The 17,146-nt window shown below is 55.3% G+C and overlaps 2 protein-coding genes across 5 annotated transcripts; one reads left to right on the top strand and one right to left on the bottom strand.

Moving 5' to 3' along the window:
• Positions 1-6,444: 6,444 nt before the first annotated feature.
• Positions 6,445-12,175, top strand: C1QTNF4 (C1q and TNF related 4). 2 transcript variants are annotated; one of them, XM_063608487.1, is made up of 3 exons: positions 6,445-6,660; positions 7,504-7,680; positions 11,027-12,175. In XM_063608487.1, the coding sequence occupies exons 1-3, from the start codon at positions 6,618-6,620 to the stop codon at positions 12,019-12,021; spliced, it is 1,215 nt and encodes a 404-aa protein (XP_063464557.1). In that variant the 5' UTR covers positions 6,445-6,617; the 3' UTR covers positions 12,022-12,175. The 2 variants fall into 2 exon arrangements, with proteins under 2 accessions (XP_063464557.1, XP_054949667.1); XM_055093692.2 differs by having other exon boundaries at positions 7,291-7,680.
• A 472-nt stretch (positions 12,176-12,647) lies between these two features.
• On the bottom strand, positions 12,648-17,074 carry FAM180B (family with sequence similarity 180 member B). Of its 3 annotated transcripts, XM_003815173.5 has the most exons (3): positions 14,936-17,074; positions 13,999-14,069; positions 12,648-13,781 (listed from the first exon to the last, which is right to left on the bottom strand). In XM_003815173.5, exons 1-3 carry the CDS (start codon positions 15,141-15,143, stop codon positions 13,386-13,388), a joined length of 675 nt encoding a protein of 224 aa, XP_003815221.2. In that variant the 5' UTR covers positions 15,144-17,074; the 3' UTR covers positions 12,648-13,385. The 3 variants fall into 3 exon arrangements, with proteins under 3 accessions (XP_003815221.2, XP_063464558.1, XP_034788507.1); XM_063608488.1 differs by lacking the exon at positions 13,999-14,069 and having other exon boundaries at positions 12,648-13,816; XM_034932616.3 differs by lacking the exon at positions 13,999-14,069 and having other exon boundaries at positions 14,936-15,136.
• Positions 17,075-17,146: the final 72 nt, after the last annotated feature.

The raw sequence follows: 17,146 nt of genomic DNA, 5'->3' as shown, positions 1-17,146 counted from the left end.
AGAAGAGTGGGTTTTTTCTCCAACCTCTCCAATTGAAAAGCTGACTTTTGTCCCCAAAGATGTGCAGATCTTGGTGTCAATGTGCAGCATTCCATAGCCAGACATAGGATTTGGGTCTCCTGACAGTCTGGAGTTATTTGTGCCTCCAATGTCTTCTGCTAACATGGGTCAAGGAGAACGTGCAACAACAGTTCAGGGAATGAGCCTGGGTATGGGGAGAAACTTGGTGGCTGTCCTGCATCTTCAGCCAGTTTTGATCAGGTCTGGTTACCCCAGTGTTCCAACTCTCTGTTGCTACAGTAATCCAAAACTTACTGGTTTAAAACAGCAACAGTCGGCTGGGCGCGGTGGCTCACACCTATAATCCCAACACTTTGGGAGGCCGAGGCGGGTGGATCACTTGAAGTCAGGAGTTCAAGACCAGCCTGGCCAATACGGTGAAACCCCGTCTCTACTAAAAATACAAAAAAAATTAGCTGGGTGTGGTGGCAGGCGCCTGTAATCTCAGCTACTCGGGAGGCTGAGGCAAGAGAACTGCTTGAACCCGGGAGGCAGAGGTTGCAGTGAGCTGAGATTGTGCCACTGCACTCCAGCCTGGGTGACAGAGTGAGATTCCGTCTCAAAACAAACAAACAACAACAACAAAAAGCCCAGCAACAATCATCTTTATTCCTTGTGGGTCTGGTGGAGTACTAGGTTCAGCTAGGCAGTTCTCATTCAGGGCTGCTCACACAGTTGCAGTCAGAGGCCAGGCCTGGTGTCCTCTTGAAGGCTTCCTCACATCCACATCACTTGCAGTGATGCTGGTACCGCAGCTGGGGCCAGGGCCAGCTTCGTGGCCCCACAACTTGCGTGGCTGAGCAAGGTGCCACACTTGGAAGAGCCATATGCTTGGTTTAAAGCTCTAAATTCTTAACTTTTTAACAGTAGCCTCCACCTTTTTTTTTTTTTTAAGACAGGGTCTTGCCCTGTCGCCTAGGCTGGAGAGCAGTGGCGCAATCTCGGCTTGCTGCAACCTCTGCCTCCCAGGTTCAAGCGATCCTCATGTCCCAGCCTCCCGAGTAGCTGGGACCACAGGTGAGTGCCATCATGCCCGGCTAATTTTTTTTTTTTTTTTTGAGATGGAGTCTTGCTCTGTTGCCCAGGCTGGAGTGCAGTGGTGCGATCTCGGCTCGCTGCAACCTCTGCCTCCCAGGTTCAAGCGATTCTTCTGCCTCAGCCTCCTGAGTAGCTGGGATTACAGGCACGTGCCACCACACCTGGCTAATTTTTGTATTTTTAGTAGAGAAGGGGTTTCACCATGTTGGTCAAGCTGGTCTCGAGCTCCTGACCTTTGGTGATCCGCCCGCCTTGGCCTCCCAAAGTGCTGGAATTACAGGCGTGAGCCACCACACCTGGCCACTTTTTGTATTTTTTTTTAGAGACGGGGTTTCGCCATGTTGGCCAGGCCAGTCTCAAACTCTTGGCCTCAAGTGATCTCCCTGCCTTGGCCTCCCAAAGTGCTGGGATTAAAGGCATGAGCCACTGTGCCCAGCCGCTCCACAATTTCATTTTGCACTGGACTCTGCAAATGATGTAGCTGGTCCTGACTAGGACTGTTGGCCACAATATTTACACGTGGCCTTTCCATGTGACCTAGGCTTCCTCACAGTCTGATGGCTGGGCTCCAGGGATGAGGGTTTCAAGAGAGAGATCCAGGCAGCAGCGGCATCACCTTTCAATGACCTAACGTAACTCCTCCTTTTCATGAGGACTGGCAAGGTCACATTGTAAGAAGAGCAAGTGGGATGGGAGATGACACTGTCGCATTTGAAAATGCAATTTGTCACATCAGGTCATGAGCAGGTCACCTCCTGGTCCATCTGCAGAAGGGGCCCAGGGGATTCAGTTCTGCCTTCTAGGAAGGCCAGTGTTGGGATCTTAGAGCCCTGCTGGGAAAAAGGCCAGGGGAGAGTTGGGAACTTGGTCTTCACAAGCACTCCCAGCTTCCCCTCTCCGGGGTCATTTACCAAGTGCTCAGAGGAATTGGAACCAAGGGCAATGGGGCCAGGAGCGTGACCAGGAACCCTAAAGTCTGCTCCCCTGGAGGGCTGAAATCTCCGAGAAAGGCAGGGACTCAGCGCCCAGACGTATGTTTCTCCTGCTGGCATCTCTGCTTGGCTAACATTCCTCCTCTTTCATTTCTCCCTGGGGCATGTTGTTGTCTTTCTCATTAATTTCCCCTCAACTCCCAGCAAGGTCCCTAGACTGTGAGCTTTGCTAATTCCCTGTAATCCACTGGCAAAGCAGGAAGCTAATTAAATTGTGAGCTGTGTGCTCACTCTGTCAGTCTCTGAATCTCTCTTCTCAGTCCTTCTCCCATCTGTCTCTTCCTTTCTCACTGCCCCTGGATAGTTTACTTTCATCTGGACACTTTCAGTATCTTCTCACCCATCTGCCTTCCTCTCCCCTCTTCTTTCTCCTGCTTTTCAATCTGCAGAGTAATCTTCTTAAAATACAGCTTTGAGCACACCTTCTTTTCCTCTACTGTAAGGTAAAAGCTCCTTAGCTCAGCAGTTAAGCCCCACACTCCTTACCATAACTTCCCATCACAAACCCTTATCCACAACCAAGCCTGGTACATTTCCTTCCCTAAGCTCCACCTACGCCACCTCCTCACCTTGGTTCACATTCTTATCTTTGACTGGATCCCACCCCCTCACTCCTCCATCTCCACTTCCATCTCACCCTGTCAAAATCCTCACCATTATTTAGAAAGAGCCTCTTCAGGCCGGGCACGGTGGCTCATGCCTGTAATCCCAACACTTTGGGAGGCCGAGGTGGGTGGATCACGAGGTCAGGAGATCGAGACCATCCTGGCCAACATGGTGAAACTGTCTCTACTAAAAATACAAAAAAACTCGCTGGGTGTGGCAGTGCACACCTGTAGTCCCAGCTACTCAGGAGGCTGAGGCAGGAGAATCGCTTGAACCCAGGAGGCAGAGGTTGCAGTGAGCTGAGATCATACCATGCACTACAGCCTCTGTCTTAAAAAATAAAAATAAAAAGGCTGAGAGAGAATCAGAGAAAGGGAGGCTGCAGAGTATACTGGTTAAGGACTGGGTTTGGGAGCCAGATAGCTCTGAGTTTAAATCCTACTCCCGCATTAACTTTTCTGATCCAGAAGGGACACATGGCCCTAAGAAGGGCCGCATGGCCCTAAGAAGGGTTGTGGCTGCCCTAGGTTGGCTTCCAGCCTTCCCCAGCTCTCCTGCGGCATCCCTGTGTGGCTCATCCCACCCTTACCATGCCTCTTGTCCTCCCCATAGTCTTGGGCCCCAAGCTTTTCAAGCTGGTGAAGGAGAGAGTTGTGATCCCAAGAAGCAGAGTGAGCGAGCGGGGAAATGAGACAAAGAGAGGAAACAGAATAAAGTGCACAGATAGGCCGGGCGCGGTGGCTCACACCTGTAATCCCAGCACTTTGGGGGGCCAAGATGGGTGGATCACGAGGTCAGGAGATCGAGACCATCCTGGCTAACACAGTGAAACCCCATCTCTACTAAAAATACAAAAAAAAAAAATTAGCCGGGCGTGGTGGCGGGCGCCTGTAGTCCCAGCTACTCGGGAGGCTGAGGCAGCAGAATGGCGTGAACCCGGGAGGCGGAGCTTGCGGTGAGCCAAGATCGCGCCACCGCACTCCAGCCTGGGCGACTGAGCGAGACTCCGTCTCAAAAAAAAAAAAAAAAAAAAGCGCACAGATACCAGTGGGTTTTCACCATGGAGAACTTAACTCTGCTGGAGTCTCTCTGAGTCTGAAACATGACCTGGAATTGGGAATTGGAATGCTCCCATGGAGGGACCAGAAAGCTGGGGTATTTACCCCTAACTCTGGACCATTAGCTGATGGTTGCTCTGGGGGTATTAACTCTACAGCCCTTTGGGCCTGCCCCACACTAACTCCCATAGCTGAAAATGCCCTCAGGAGGGACACAGGAAGTAGGCGCCTGGTCAGGAACTGTCTGTGGGTGCCCTCCTGGTAGGCCTGGAGGTGTGGGTGGGGCACTGACAGCATCTACTACACTCAGTGAAAGGAACCTGCTATTAAAATTATTGTTGTTGGCTGGGCACCGTGGCTCAGGCCTGTAATCCCAGCATTTTGGGAGGCGGAGGCAGGTGGATTACTTGAGGTCAGGAGTTCAAGACCAGCCTGGCCAACGCCATCTCTACTAAAAATACAAAAATTAGCCTGGTGTGGTGGCATATGCCTGTAATCCCAGCTACTCAGGAGGCTGAGGCAGGAGAATCACTTGAACCCAGGAGGCGGAGGTTGCAGTGAGCCGAGATCGCACCATTGCATTCCAGCTTGGGTGACAAGAGTAAAACTCCATTTCAAAAAATAAAAATAAATAAAAATTATTGTTGTTTATTAGCTGCCACGTGGTGGCAGGCTGACGGGGGGAGGATCACTTAAGCCCAGGCTGCAATGAGCCAAGATCGTGCCACTGCACTCCAGCCTGGGTGACAGAGTAAGAACCTATCTCAGCCAGGCGCAGTGGCTCACTCCTGAAATCCCAGCATTTTGGGAGGCTGAGGCGGGCGGATCACCTGAGGTCAGGAGTTTGAGAACAGCCTGACCAACATGCAGAAACTCCATCTCTACTAAAAATACAAAATTAGCCAGGGTGGTGGTGCATACCTGTAATCCCAGCTACTCAGGAGGCTGAGGCAGGAGAGTCACTTGAACCCGGGAGGGGGAGGTTGCGGTGAGCCAAGATTGCTCCATTGCACTCCAGCCTGGACAACAAGAGCGAAACTCCATCTCAAGAAAAGAAAAGAACTCGTCTCAATTTATATATATTTTAATGTTAATTTTTTTAACTTTTTTTTTAAGTGATGGGGACAGCTGGGCGCGGTGGCTCATGCCTGTAATCCCAGCACTTTGAGAGGCCAAGGCGGGCGGATCACGAGGTCAGGAGTTCCAAGACCAGCCTGACCAACATGGTGAAACCCCGTCTCTACTAAAAATACAAAATATTAGTCGGACATGGTGGCGCGCTCCTGTAATCCCAGGTACTCAGGAGGCTGAGGCAGGAGAATCGCTTGAACCCAGGAGGCGGAGGTTGCAGTGAGCCAAGATCGCAGCATTGCACTCCAGCCTGGGCAACAGAGCGAGAGTCTGTCTCAGAAAAAAAAAAAAAGAGAGAGATGGGGTCTCACTCTGTTGCCCAGGGTGGTCTCAAACTTCTGAGCTCAAGTGATCTTCCCACCTTGGCCTCCCAAAGTGCTAATATTATAGGCGTAAGCCACCATGCCCAGCCATACCCGTCTCAATTAAAAAATAAATAAAATAATTGTTGTTTAAGACCAGCCTGGGCAACAGAGTGAGACCTCATCTCTACAAAAAATTTTTAAAAACATTAGCCAGGCATGGTGACCTGCACCTGTAGTCCCAGCTACCTGGGAGGCTGAGGTGGGAGAATCACTTGAGCCCGCAAGGTCAAAGCTGCAGTGAGCCAAGATCATACCACTGCACGCCAGCCCAGGTGACACAGCAAGACCCTCTCTCAAAAATAAATAAAGTTGTGGCTGTAAAACAAGAGAGGAGGGAGCAGGGACTATAACCAGCCTAGGGCTTTTCTCTGGATCCTGCTGCCACCTCTTCTTAACTCCCATTCTGGAGCCCACCCATCTGCCTTACACCCACCAGCTCATGGCATCATCTTTCTCTATATCCCTTTCCCAGTGGCTTCCTCCCTATCCCAGTCCCCTGATGCAAATCCTGATGTCATCTGCCCCAGCCACCCATCTCTACCTCAACCCTCACTTCTCTGGTGAGAACTCTTGTGGATCCAGGGAGTGTCAAATCCCAGCCTGAACCAAACCTCAACTGAGATTATATTATCCTATAATATACCTTCTCCCCTCCCCTCCCACCATTGGAATCACCCTCAGGAGAGCAGCTCCACTCTTCTCATCCAGAAGGGGCCCATGGCCCTAAGAAGGGCCATAGATTGCCATAGGTTGGCTTTTGGCCTCCCCCAGCTCTCCTTCGACATCCCTGTGTGGCTCATCCCACCCTTACCCTGCTTCTTGTCCTCCCCACAGTCCTGTGGCCCAAGCTTTTCAAGTTGGTGAAAGAGACAGTTGTGATCTGACAAGGGCTAGACAGGTGCTTCACCCTCTGTCACCAAATACCCTCATTATCCAGCCCGAAACACCTCCATTCATTCCTTTCTATTCCGGCACATATTCGTTAATTCATTCCATCATTCACCTAACACCCTTGAAGCAGAGCCAATCACCTCTACCAACATCTTCCTAGAGACAAATAGATTAACTGGGGTGGGGTAAACTTTGAGAGCTCCAAAAGGAAAGCTCCAGAGGACGGGGGGTCTGCAGGGGTCCAGGCCTCTCAGGGACCACAGAGCAGACCTGCAGCAGAGGCAGAATTAGAGCCCATGGCTCCGGAGTCAACCAGGGCCAGGCAGAGGGCACCAGCTCTTGGCTGCTGAAAGTAGAGCTCTTCAAAAGTCATCCACTCAGTCAGCATCTACTGAGTGCCAGGCAGTGTCGTCACCTCTACAGCCGTCAGGAGAGAGAACAGCAGCCTAGAGAAAGGGAGTCTGAGCCCCCATCCCATGGGCTCGAAGCCCAGAGTGGAGGCCAGCACTAGTGCCTCTGGTGAGTATTACCGTGGGAAGACCGCTGTTCCCAGCCCGGGTGCCCTGCTGGACTCTTGCTAGCCTGGCCCCAGCGAGGCAGGGCATCAGTTTCCCTCTCCAGAGGCCTTTCTTCCCCACCTATTGCCCTTCTCAATCCTGTCCCTTCTTGCAGGAGCAACCTTCCCAGCAGAAAATTCCATTCTGCCCCAAGGACTCTCCTCCTTACTGCCCCTTACCCCGGGGAACGCAGGCTGCCCCTCTGATGCCTGCAGACTCCCTTCTCCCTCTTTCCTAACCGACCATGGGCATTTTCCAATTTGGAGGTGAGGAGGAAAAACTAGGTTATTTTCAGCTCTTCCTTTACTGGCAACATTGACCCATTTATCCTTCTCTTCCTTCAGACCTCTCCCCCAAGGCCACTTAGCTTGGACATCTGTCCCAGCCAAAATCTCACCTTCCACTGTCCTTGCAGCCCAAAGGCTAGTCCAGCCTCTGAGTCCAGCTCTAGCCCTCTCTCCCCACACTAGGAAGGAAGCTGGACTGTAGAGCGCTCTGGGCCACCCCGCGTTAGCTGCTGCCTCTGGCCTCAGTTTCCCCTTCTGTGCCTCAGTTTCCCCAACTGCTCAGATTAATGATGCCTGCTCTCTAGACCCAGAGGACGAAGCTCTAAGGAGGTCACAGATGAGGAAGGGTCCAGTGCTCGGCGCAGACTCCGTGCGGAGCCCCTAGGCCCCGCAGCTCGCCCCTCCCTCTCCCCTACTTCCCTCCTCTCCCCCTCCCGCCTCTTCGCTCTCGCTCGGCTCCCTCTCTAGCTGACCTTCCCTTTCCCTCACGCCTCCCCACGCCCGGCCCCGGGCCCCAGCACCCTGTCCGCTGCCGCCTCAGAGCCGGGAAAAGCAGCCGGAGCCCCCGCCGCCCCCGCCGCAGCGCGGGCGGTCAGTGCGCAGCCCGGCACCCGCAGCCCGCAGCCCGCAGCCCGCAGCCCGGAGCCAGATCGCGGGCTCAGACCGAACCCGACCCGACCGCCGCCCGCAGCCAGGTGAGGGCAGCTGAGGGGAGGCAGGGAGCCGAGGTTCCCCCTTTACAGGAAGCGGGGGCTGGGGAGGCGCGGGGAAATTGGGTCCTTTTTCCTTGAAAGGAGGACCTGGGAGCCTTTTCGTGAAACAGGCACAAGGGCTTTCATTCCAAAGGGATGGATGGATGGAGGGAAGGTCTCGGGGGAGAGGGATTGGGGTACCCCTTTCTGGTTTTTGTTTTTTAAAAAATAAGGATTAATTGGCTTCTGTGAAAGTGGGACTTCTTGGAAGGATGAGGGGCTTTCAAGGTAGGTTGGGGAGGGGGCTCTGGCAGGGCTTGAGGGAAGGGTTAACTGGTGAGTGGCAGGGCAAGGGGGAACTCTGCGATCCCCTCAGCCTGACATCGCTGCACCTCCCGCCTTGGCTCCGGGGCTCTGGGTCTGTCCAGCTCTGTGTCCCAGTTTTTCTCTTTGAAGATGACTATTTTGAGCCCCACCTGGACAGAGCCAAGAACAGCCATTTCCTTCCCTGGAGCTATGACACCCACCTGACACACCCTCCCACACCTCTGACCTGCTCAGGGAAGGGGGTTCAGGGAAGGACGAGGATCCAGGGATCTGGGAATTGGGCAGTGTGGGTGAAACGGAGGCTGGGTACTGGGCGCACAGGAAGACCCTTGGCACTGGTGGGGTGCACCAGCCTTGGTCAGGAGGTTGCTGGGCAGCTGCTTCTGGGGCAGGACCAACTAGGAAAGCAGCGGTGTGGAAAAGCTGAGCTGTTTTCCGTGTTCCCAGAAGACAAAACACTAGAGAATGTGTTTGCTTGCTTTTGTTTGGTTTTGCTTTCTGTCTTCCTCACCCTGGATCCCAAGACTCATTCCTCTGATCTCCTCTCCTAGTTTTGCAAAAAGGTAAACTGAGGCACAGAACAAATTGGCTGGACATACCTGTGTCTAGGAGGGAAGAGTGACAGGAAGGCATACGGAATTTGAGTCAAAAAACCTCAGTGCTCCATGGGTGACCTTGGGCCAAAATGCTTTCCCTTGTTGGGCCTCAGCTTTCTCATCTATAAAATGGGAGACAGCCCACCTGTCTTGTAGGTTTGCCAAGACCATGTGTCTAAAAGAACTTTGTAAAAGGGAATGCACTGGACACTTGTGAGGTGCCATCTTCACCACTGTGGATGGCCCCTTCCCTCCTCCCTGTCCTAACCAAGGGTATCACTAATCCATAGGACACCTTTGTGAGAATTACAAAAAGCACCTCCTCTGGAAGGAGACAGCATTCAGCTGGCTAGCAACTTGGGGTCTTTAGTATGAGAATGAGAAGGTGGCATACTTTACGCCAGGTGCTGCTCTAACATGTGGAGTGTGAGCTAGATTCTAGCTGGGACGTTCTGCACATCTACACCTGACAACCCTTCTCAGCAGGGCCCTGCTGTCTCTAAGAGACACAGAGCTACACATACAGGGCATTTTCTAAAGCAGCCCACATCCCAGGCTGTCTCCAGCTCATTTCTTTCCTGTTTTGTTTCCACATCAGGGCTTTTGGGTATTCAAGCCCCAAAGCACATGCCCTACTAGGAAGCAGGATGGAATCCCTACATCAGAGAGTGACTCCTTTGAGTTAAGCAGTGCCTTCACCAAGCTCTCAGGGGTAGGAGTGACTGAGTCCCTAAACCCTTACATCAAGAACTGGACCAGATCACTTTTGTCAGGGCAACCGACAGAAGCATCTGCACACCTCAGCACTGCCGTTGACAAACCATGTTCACACCTATCTCAGCACACCCCCACAGCAAGCCTGTGTGTGAGGTCTCTTCCCCATTTACATGGAGGAAGCCATGCCCAGAGAAGTTAGGGAACCTGCCCAAGGTTTCACAGTGTGAGTGGTAGAGCCAGGACCTGAACCCAGATCTGGCTATCTGTCCTCTCCAATCCATCACTCCCAAGGAACAAAGCTGCTGACTTCACAGCCTTGCCAAAGCCCTGCTGGAATTGTTGCTGTCCCTGTCCATCCCCAGTAGCCCCTGGCTCGCCACTCCTTCTTCTGAGTAACCAGCCTCCAAGCAAAGAGAAAGGAGTCACCTTCTCTTTTACTCTTGATTTCAAGGGGGAAGAAGCTACCTCAAAGCCCAACTGTTCTCGCCTCCTCTGTGCAGGAAGGGCCCCTGGTGAGGCCAGGAAAGGGGTCAGGGAGCAGCGATTTCCTTTCCTGCTCAGATGGGGCTTAAACAGTAACGGTCATGCAGAGCGTTGACACAGAGAGCCAGTGCCTGCGTGAGTGGCAGACCAAGGACCATAAAATAACCACAGGAAAATGCAGCCAACTGGAGCTGAGGGGAACTCAGAGACTCCCCTGAATCCCCCGGGTTACCAGGGCCCCTGGGTGTCAAATGGGAGGTGTAGGGGCAAGCCCAGCAGACAGGGCTGTAGGCCTCTTTAACCAGAGTGTTTCTGCTAGTCTGTGTTCAAGCTTTCACTTAAGAAAGGGGTTTCGGCTGGGCGCGGTGGCTCACGCCTGTAATCCCAGCACTTTGGGAGGCCGAGGCAGGCGGATCACAAGGTCAAGATATCAAGACCATCCTGGCCAACATGGTGAAACCCTGTCTCTACTAAAAATACAAAAATTAGCTGGGTGTGCTGGTGCAAGCCTGTAGTCCCAGCTACTTGGGAGGCTGAGGCGGGAGAATCACTTGAACCTGGGAGGTGGAGGCTGCAGTGAGCCGAGATCAAGCCACTGCACTCCAGCCTGGCGACACAGCCAGACTCCGTCTCAAAAAAAAAAAGGGGGGGGGGCGGGGTTTCAAGGCCAGGCGCGATGGCTCACGCCTGTAATCCCAGCACTTTGGGAGGCTGAGGCAGGTGGATCACTTGAGGTCAGTTCAAGACCAGCCTGGCCAACGTGGTGAAACCCCGTCTCTACTAAAGATACAAAAAATTAGCTGGGCGTGATGGTGCGTACCTGTAATCTCAGCTACTCAGGAGGCTAAGGCAAGAGAACTGCTTGAACCCGGGAGGTGGAGGTTGCAGTGAAATGAGATCGTGCCACTACACTCCAGCCTGGTTCACAGAGTGAGACTCCATCTCAAAACAAACAAACAAAACAAAGAAATGCAAATTATCAGGCCCATCACAGACCTACTGAATGAACCCTGGTGATGGGGCCCAACTATGTATGTTTGAACACGCCCTCCAAGTGACAGTGAGGCTCGCTAGAGTTTGAGAATCCAAGGATGTAGGAAAATTGAAACCTACTTGTGGGTCAAGGGCAGGGCTGGGAAGAGAACCCTTGTCTCCCGGTGGAGAGCCGGGCGTTTGGAAGCCGCCCCTGCCAACACTCCACTCTCGCCCCTCCGTCTCCCTCCCAGGCGCCATGCTGCCGCTTCTGCTGGGCCTGCTGGGCCCAGCGGCTTGCTGGGCCCTGGGCCCGACCCCCGGCCCGGGCTCCTCTGAGCTGCGCTCGGCCTTCTCGGCGGCACGCACCACCCCCCTGGAGGGCACGTCGGAGATGGCGGTGACCTTCGACAAGGTGTACGTGAACATCGGGGGCGACTTCGATGTGGCCACCGGCCAGTTTCGCTGCCGCGTGCCCGGCGCCTACTACTTCTCCTTCACGGCTGGCAAGGCCCCGCACAAGAGCCTGTCGGTGATGCTGGTGCGAAACCGCGACGAGGTGCAGGCGCTGGCCTTCGACGAGCAGCGGCGGCCAGGCGCGCGGCGCGCAGCCAGCCAGAGCGCCATGCTGCAGCTCGACTACGGCGACACAGTGTGGCTGCGGCTGCATGGCGCCCCGCAGTACGCGCTGGGCGCGCCCGGCGCCACCTTCAGCGGCTACCTAGTCTACGCCGACGCCGACGCTGACGCGCCTGCGCGCGGGCCGCCCGCGCCCCCCGAGCCGCGCTCGGCCTTCTCGGCGGCGCGCACGCGCAGCTTGGTGGGCTCGGATGCTGGCCCCGGGCCGCGGCACCGACCACTCGCCTTCGACACCGAGTTCGTCAACATTGGCGGCGACTTCGACGCGGCGGCCGGCGTGTTCCGCTGCCGTCTGCCCGGCGCCTACTTCTTCTCCTTCACGCTGGGCAAGCTGCCGCGTAAGACGCTGTCGGTTAAGCTGATGAAGAACCGCGACGAGGTGCAGGCCATGATTTACGACGACGGCGCGTCGCGGCGCCGCGAGATGCAGAGCCAGAGCGTGATGCTGGCCCTGCGGCGCGGCGACGCCGTCTGGCTGCTCAGTCACGACCACGACGGCTACGGCGCCTACAGCAACCACGGCAAGTACATCACCTTCTCCGGCTTCCTGGTGTACCCCGACCTCGCCCCCGCCGCCCCGCCGGGCCTCGGGGCCTCGGAGCTACTCTGAGCCCCGGGCCAGAGAAGAGCCCGGGAGGGCCAGGGGCGTGCATGCCAGGCCGGGCCCGAGGCCCGAAAGTCCCGCGCGAGCGCCACGGCCTCTGGGCGCGCCTGGACTCTGCCAATAAAGCGGAAAGCGGGCACGCGCAGCGCCCGGCAGCCCAGGCCCCTGCGCTGTCTTGACTGCGACGCATTCGCCGGCGGCAGGCGGGAAGGTGCTGACTACTGCGGGCCCGCAGGCCCAGGGAAGGGGTCGGAGGTTGGAAAGCAAGGTCCCCTTGGACCCTGGGAGGGTGAGGAGGTGGGAATTTGATGGAACCACATTCGCCTAGTCCGTTGGGGGCCTCCCTTTTATATCCCTACCTCGTCTAGCCCTCTGACTCATCATTGACCTACGACCTCAGCCTTAGCCCCCGGCTGATGCCTTTCTGTGACAAGGAACAGCACCCCATTACCCCACTGGGTGCATGGGATTCAAGGAAACAGTGCATTCCTTCTTCCAGCAGGGCGTGGGAATGAGATGAGGAGTTGATACCTGGTTGCCCTGACTCTTGCCTTCCCGGGATGGGGAGAGTGATTTGCCCAGAGCAGGGGTTAGACGCTTATTCCGACATAGAATGACACAGGCTCCAGGAGGCCGAAACAGAACATTTTATGAGAAGAGCAACACAGAATCAGGGCCACACCTGCTCCAGCCCACCTCCGCTTGTCTCTCCTTGGTCTCCCAGCCTTACTCCCCCCTCTGAGGTGTTCACCCGACGCTTGTTGAGATATTGCCTCCCTACCCCAAAAGAGATAATGTTCCTCCCTCCCCCTGCTTCCCTCCACTCTTCCAACTGACAGAACTCAAAAAGTCGATTCTCCCAACCCAGATGGGAACTTGGAGGCTCAGAGACCCCAGATCCTTGGTTGTGCCTAAAAGGGGATGCTCAGCACCTAGAGGATTCCTGTGAATTCCACAGGACCTGTCACAGACTGCCAGGGTAGGAGTTGGAAGGTCTGACCAGGCCTTACTTGGGGCAGCTTCCCTTCAGCATCTCTTGAACACACTTCTCAACCCTGACCCCTGATCTCCACACACACACACACTCACACACACACTGCCTGCAAGTCGTGCCCTTAGCTCTGTGCCCACTCCTTGCGCACTCCTTGCGACCCAGAGCCTGGGTTCTTAGCCTCTCAAGATCTAGGAAACAAGATCGGGTCGGGGTAAGCAGAGAGGGGGTGTCCAGGATGCAAGCCAAGCCCAGAGATCTGAACACGGTGAAAAGAATCAGATGCCAGACAGAAGCCCCTGCGCAAGATGGGTCTGCCTGGGGGGTTGAGGAGGAGATGGGAGGGGGTAATGGCAGGTGAAAGAACAAAAGAGGAGGGTCAGGGGAAGGGGTCAAGGATGGAGGCCCAGGACCCCAGGGAAGGGGGCCGGTCCTGGGGGCAGAAACCTTTGCACAGGTCCCAGAGTGTTTCCTGTGCCAGGAGAGCGAAGACCTGGGCCCAGCGGCCCCGTTCCTCAGCCTCACTAGCTGCGTGGAGCCGGTAGACGCAGGACAGGCCTGTGAGGAGCAGATGTTCAAAGTCCCAAGTGCTAAGAGGAGGCCCCTTCCGCAGGTCCTGGAGCTGCTGCAGCCGCTGCTCAGTGCCCTCCAAGTCACTGGGCACGTGGTGCTGCAGGAGGAGTCTGAGTCGGCGGCCTGGGTGTGTGGACGCTAGTTCCTCATCCTGGATGTGCAGCTGCCCCATGACATCCAGCTCCAGCCCAGCCCAGAGCAGCTGCAAGGGGAGCCATGTAAGGGGTGGGCTGTGGCCTGGGGAGCAGGGCAGGGAGCAAGAGTGGACTGGGGGAAGGGGCAGAAGCAGGCAGCAGGACGCATGCTGGCTTGCCCCCCCCAACCCTAGCAGGTCCACCCTGAGACATCCCCCTTCCCAACCCTGAGCTTAGGGACCTCTGGACGTGCCCACCCCCATGTCCCAGGCTGGGAGGAAAGACCTCAAACATCACTTCCGGGACCTCTGGCTCCTGCAGGCCACCTCCCACGCTGGTGCTGTCCATGGGCTGCCCTGGGGCAGCAGAGAGGAGTCAGGCCCCTGCCATGCTACACCATGAACACCCCAGCCTCCCAGAAGTGCCCCTCTGCTGCCTGGTAGAGGTCCCGAGTGCTTCATCATTCTACAAAAGGGCAGGAATGCCATCCCATGCCCCCCTTTCCCCTCCCTCTCACGCACACACATGCACATTGACATTCACCCTCCCAGACATAGGTCCTCTGATCTCAAAAGCATCATTCCAAGCCCAGTTACCATGTTGGCAAATGCCCAGGACACCTCCTTTAAATTGCACAATGCCCTTGTTAAAGAGCTCCAGGCCAACGGGTCACAAGACCCTTCCCTACCCTCCTCCCCTCCCTATAGTCATCTGAGGATAAAGTCACCTAAAACAGTGCCAGTGACTCTCCCAAGGACAAAGACCTCTTTGGAAAGAGACTACTCTCCCTGCTCCTCCTCAGCAGTAAGGGAGGGAGGAGGAAGACAGGGCAGGGAGGACAGGGCAGGGGAGGATGTGAGGCAGGGAGGACAGAGCAGGGGAGGATGTCTGTGGCAGCTCCATCCGGCCCACACCTTGGGGTGTTGCCTCACCCTTGCAATGTTTGTTCCAAGCCCAGGCAGGTCAAGAGACCCTGCTTTGGGCATCAGTGGGAATGAGCCCAGGGCCAGCATTAAGAGCACCTAGGGCTATCTCCCTAGGTGTCACCTGTACCTTTCCAGTTCTGGGGGTGGGGCCCACACTGTCACCCACCACAGCACACATCAGCCTGGTACCCACCATGCCCACGCTTCTATGCCCGACTAGCCTCAAATAGAGCCAACTGTTAACTGCTGTCAGCCAGCAGCCTTGGCTCCTCTCCACCCACCCTGAAGCCTGGTACCTGCATGGGGCTGGGTTGTAGTCACACCAGAGAGGAGACAAATGGCTACCACCAGGCAAGCCAGGAACTGCAGGGTCGCAGCCATGCTCAACCACGTCCTCTGAGTCTCACTCTGTTCAGCAGTTCTCTGCTCCCTCATCTGCCTGCCACACACCTCAGCTCCAACTTTCCACTGCAGGCTGCTCCAGAGCTCTGTAATGCATGTCATTCTTCAGTGCTGAACAGGGAGGGGCTGGCTGTGGCCTCGGTCACCTCCCAGGGGCTCTTTCCATCCTTTAGAAATGGGGAATCTTTGGTTGTTGGCAGGAGCCTGGCTCCCTGCTTGTCAGGCCCTCAGCCTGTTCCTGCCCAGCTGGGCGGTATGCTTAGTTAATAGGAAAAAGGTGTTTGGTAGCAAATAGCTGTAGCTTGGCCCTCCCAAAGGGTAGGAAAGAGCTCAGGCAGTAAGACCATCTTACTGTCTGCGCCCTCAAAATATCCTGCAACTGAGGCCAGCCCCGACACCCAGTCTGGCCCAGCCCAGCCTCCAAGGAGCCCCTCAGCTGCCAAAAGCATCAGCTGCAAAGTCTTCTAACTGCATGGTGGGCTGGCTGGGCGGCCCCACAGACAGGCAGAGCCAAGCACTCCCCTCTCAGGCACTCTGCCGCAGGCTGGACAGACAGATCAGCTGGGCTAGGGCGTATTGTCCCCTGGCAGACAGACAAATCTGCAGCTCCTGAGTGGTTTTTGCCCCAGCCCTGGGACCTCGTTTCCTAGCAACATTCTTAATTCAGAGCGGGCACGGTGGCTCATGCCTGTAATCCCAGCACTTTAGGAGGGCAAGACAGGAGGATGGCTTGAGCCCAGGAGTTCAAGACCAGCCTGGGCAACATGGTGAGCCCTCATCTCTACAAATAAATTAGCTGGGTATGGTGGTACACACCTGTGGTCCTAGCTACTCAGGAGGCTGAGGTGGGAGGATCACCTGAGCCCAGGCAGTCTAGACTGCAGTGAACCACGATCACACTGCTGTACTCACTCTAGCCTAGGTGACAGACCAAGACCCTGTCTCAAAAAACCCCCACCAGCCTGGCGCGGTGGCTCACGCCTGTAATCCCAGCACTCTGGGAGGTCGAGGCGGGCAGATCACCTGAGGTCGGGAGTTTGAGACCAGCCTGACCAACATGGAGAAACCCCATCTCTACTGAAAATACAAAATTGGCCGGGCATGGTGGCGCAAGCCTGTAATCCCAGCTACTCGGGAGGCTGAGGCAGAATTGCTTGAACCCGGGAGGCGGCGGTCGCAGTGAGCCAAGATCATGCCATTGCACACCAGCCTGTGCAACAATAGCAAAACTCCATCTCAAAAAAAAAAAAAAAAGAAGAAAAGAAAAAAAGAACCCCACCATTCTCAGCTCAGGCCAGAAACCAGGGAGATTCCTATAGCCCAAGAGTGATTGGCTACCATGCCACACCCATCCTGAACCCTGTGGACTGTTGAGAACTTTCAGTTACAGCTCCAGAATCCCTCTCAGAAATACATCCATGCCTGCAGGCCACCAGGTCTGCAACTACACTCTTTAGTCCCATTAAAATAGACCTCCGGCTGAGTGTGGTGGCTCACGCCTATAACCCCAGCACTTTGGGAGGCCAGTGTGGATCATTTGAGGCCAGGAGTTCAAGACCAGCCTGGGCAACATGGTGAAATCCCATCTCTACAAAAACTATAAAAACTAGCTGGGCATGGTGGCGTGCATCTGTAATCCCAGCTTCTTGGGAGGCTGAAGGGGGAGAACCGCTTGGGCCTGGGAGGTGGAGGTTGCAGCGAGCTGCGACAGCACCACTGCACTCCAGCCTGGGTGACAGAGCGAGACTCCATCTCAAAAAAACATAAAAGAGCTGGTCACGGTGGCTCACGCCTGTAATTCCAGCACTTTGGGAGGCCGAAGCAGACAGATCACCTGAGGTCAGGAGTTCAAGAACAGCCTGACCAATATGGAGAAACCCCGTCTTTACTAAAAATACAAAATTAGCCAGGTGTGGTGGCACACACCTGTAATCCCAGCTACTCGGGAGGCTGAGGCAAGAGAATTACTTGAACCCAGGAGGCGGAGGTTGTGGTGAGCCGAGATCGCGCCATTGTACTCCAGCCTGGGCAACAAGAGCGAAACACTGTCTCAAAAAAGAAAAAAAAAAAACCATCAAAGACTCCCTGGTTTAGTAGTGCCTCTC

This window comes from Pan paniscus, chromosome 9 (assembly GCF_029289425.2).
Source record: "Pan paniscus chromosome 9, NHGRI_mPanPan1-v2.0_pri, whole genome shotgun sequence".
Lineage (NCBI taxonomy): Eukaryota > Metazoa > Chordata > Mammalia > Primates > Hominidae > Pan > Pan paniscus.
This window is presented reverse-complemented; position numbering and strand designations above follow the sequence as displayed.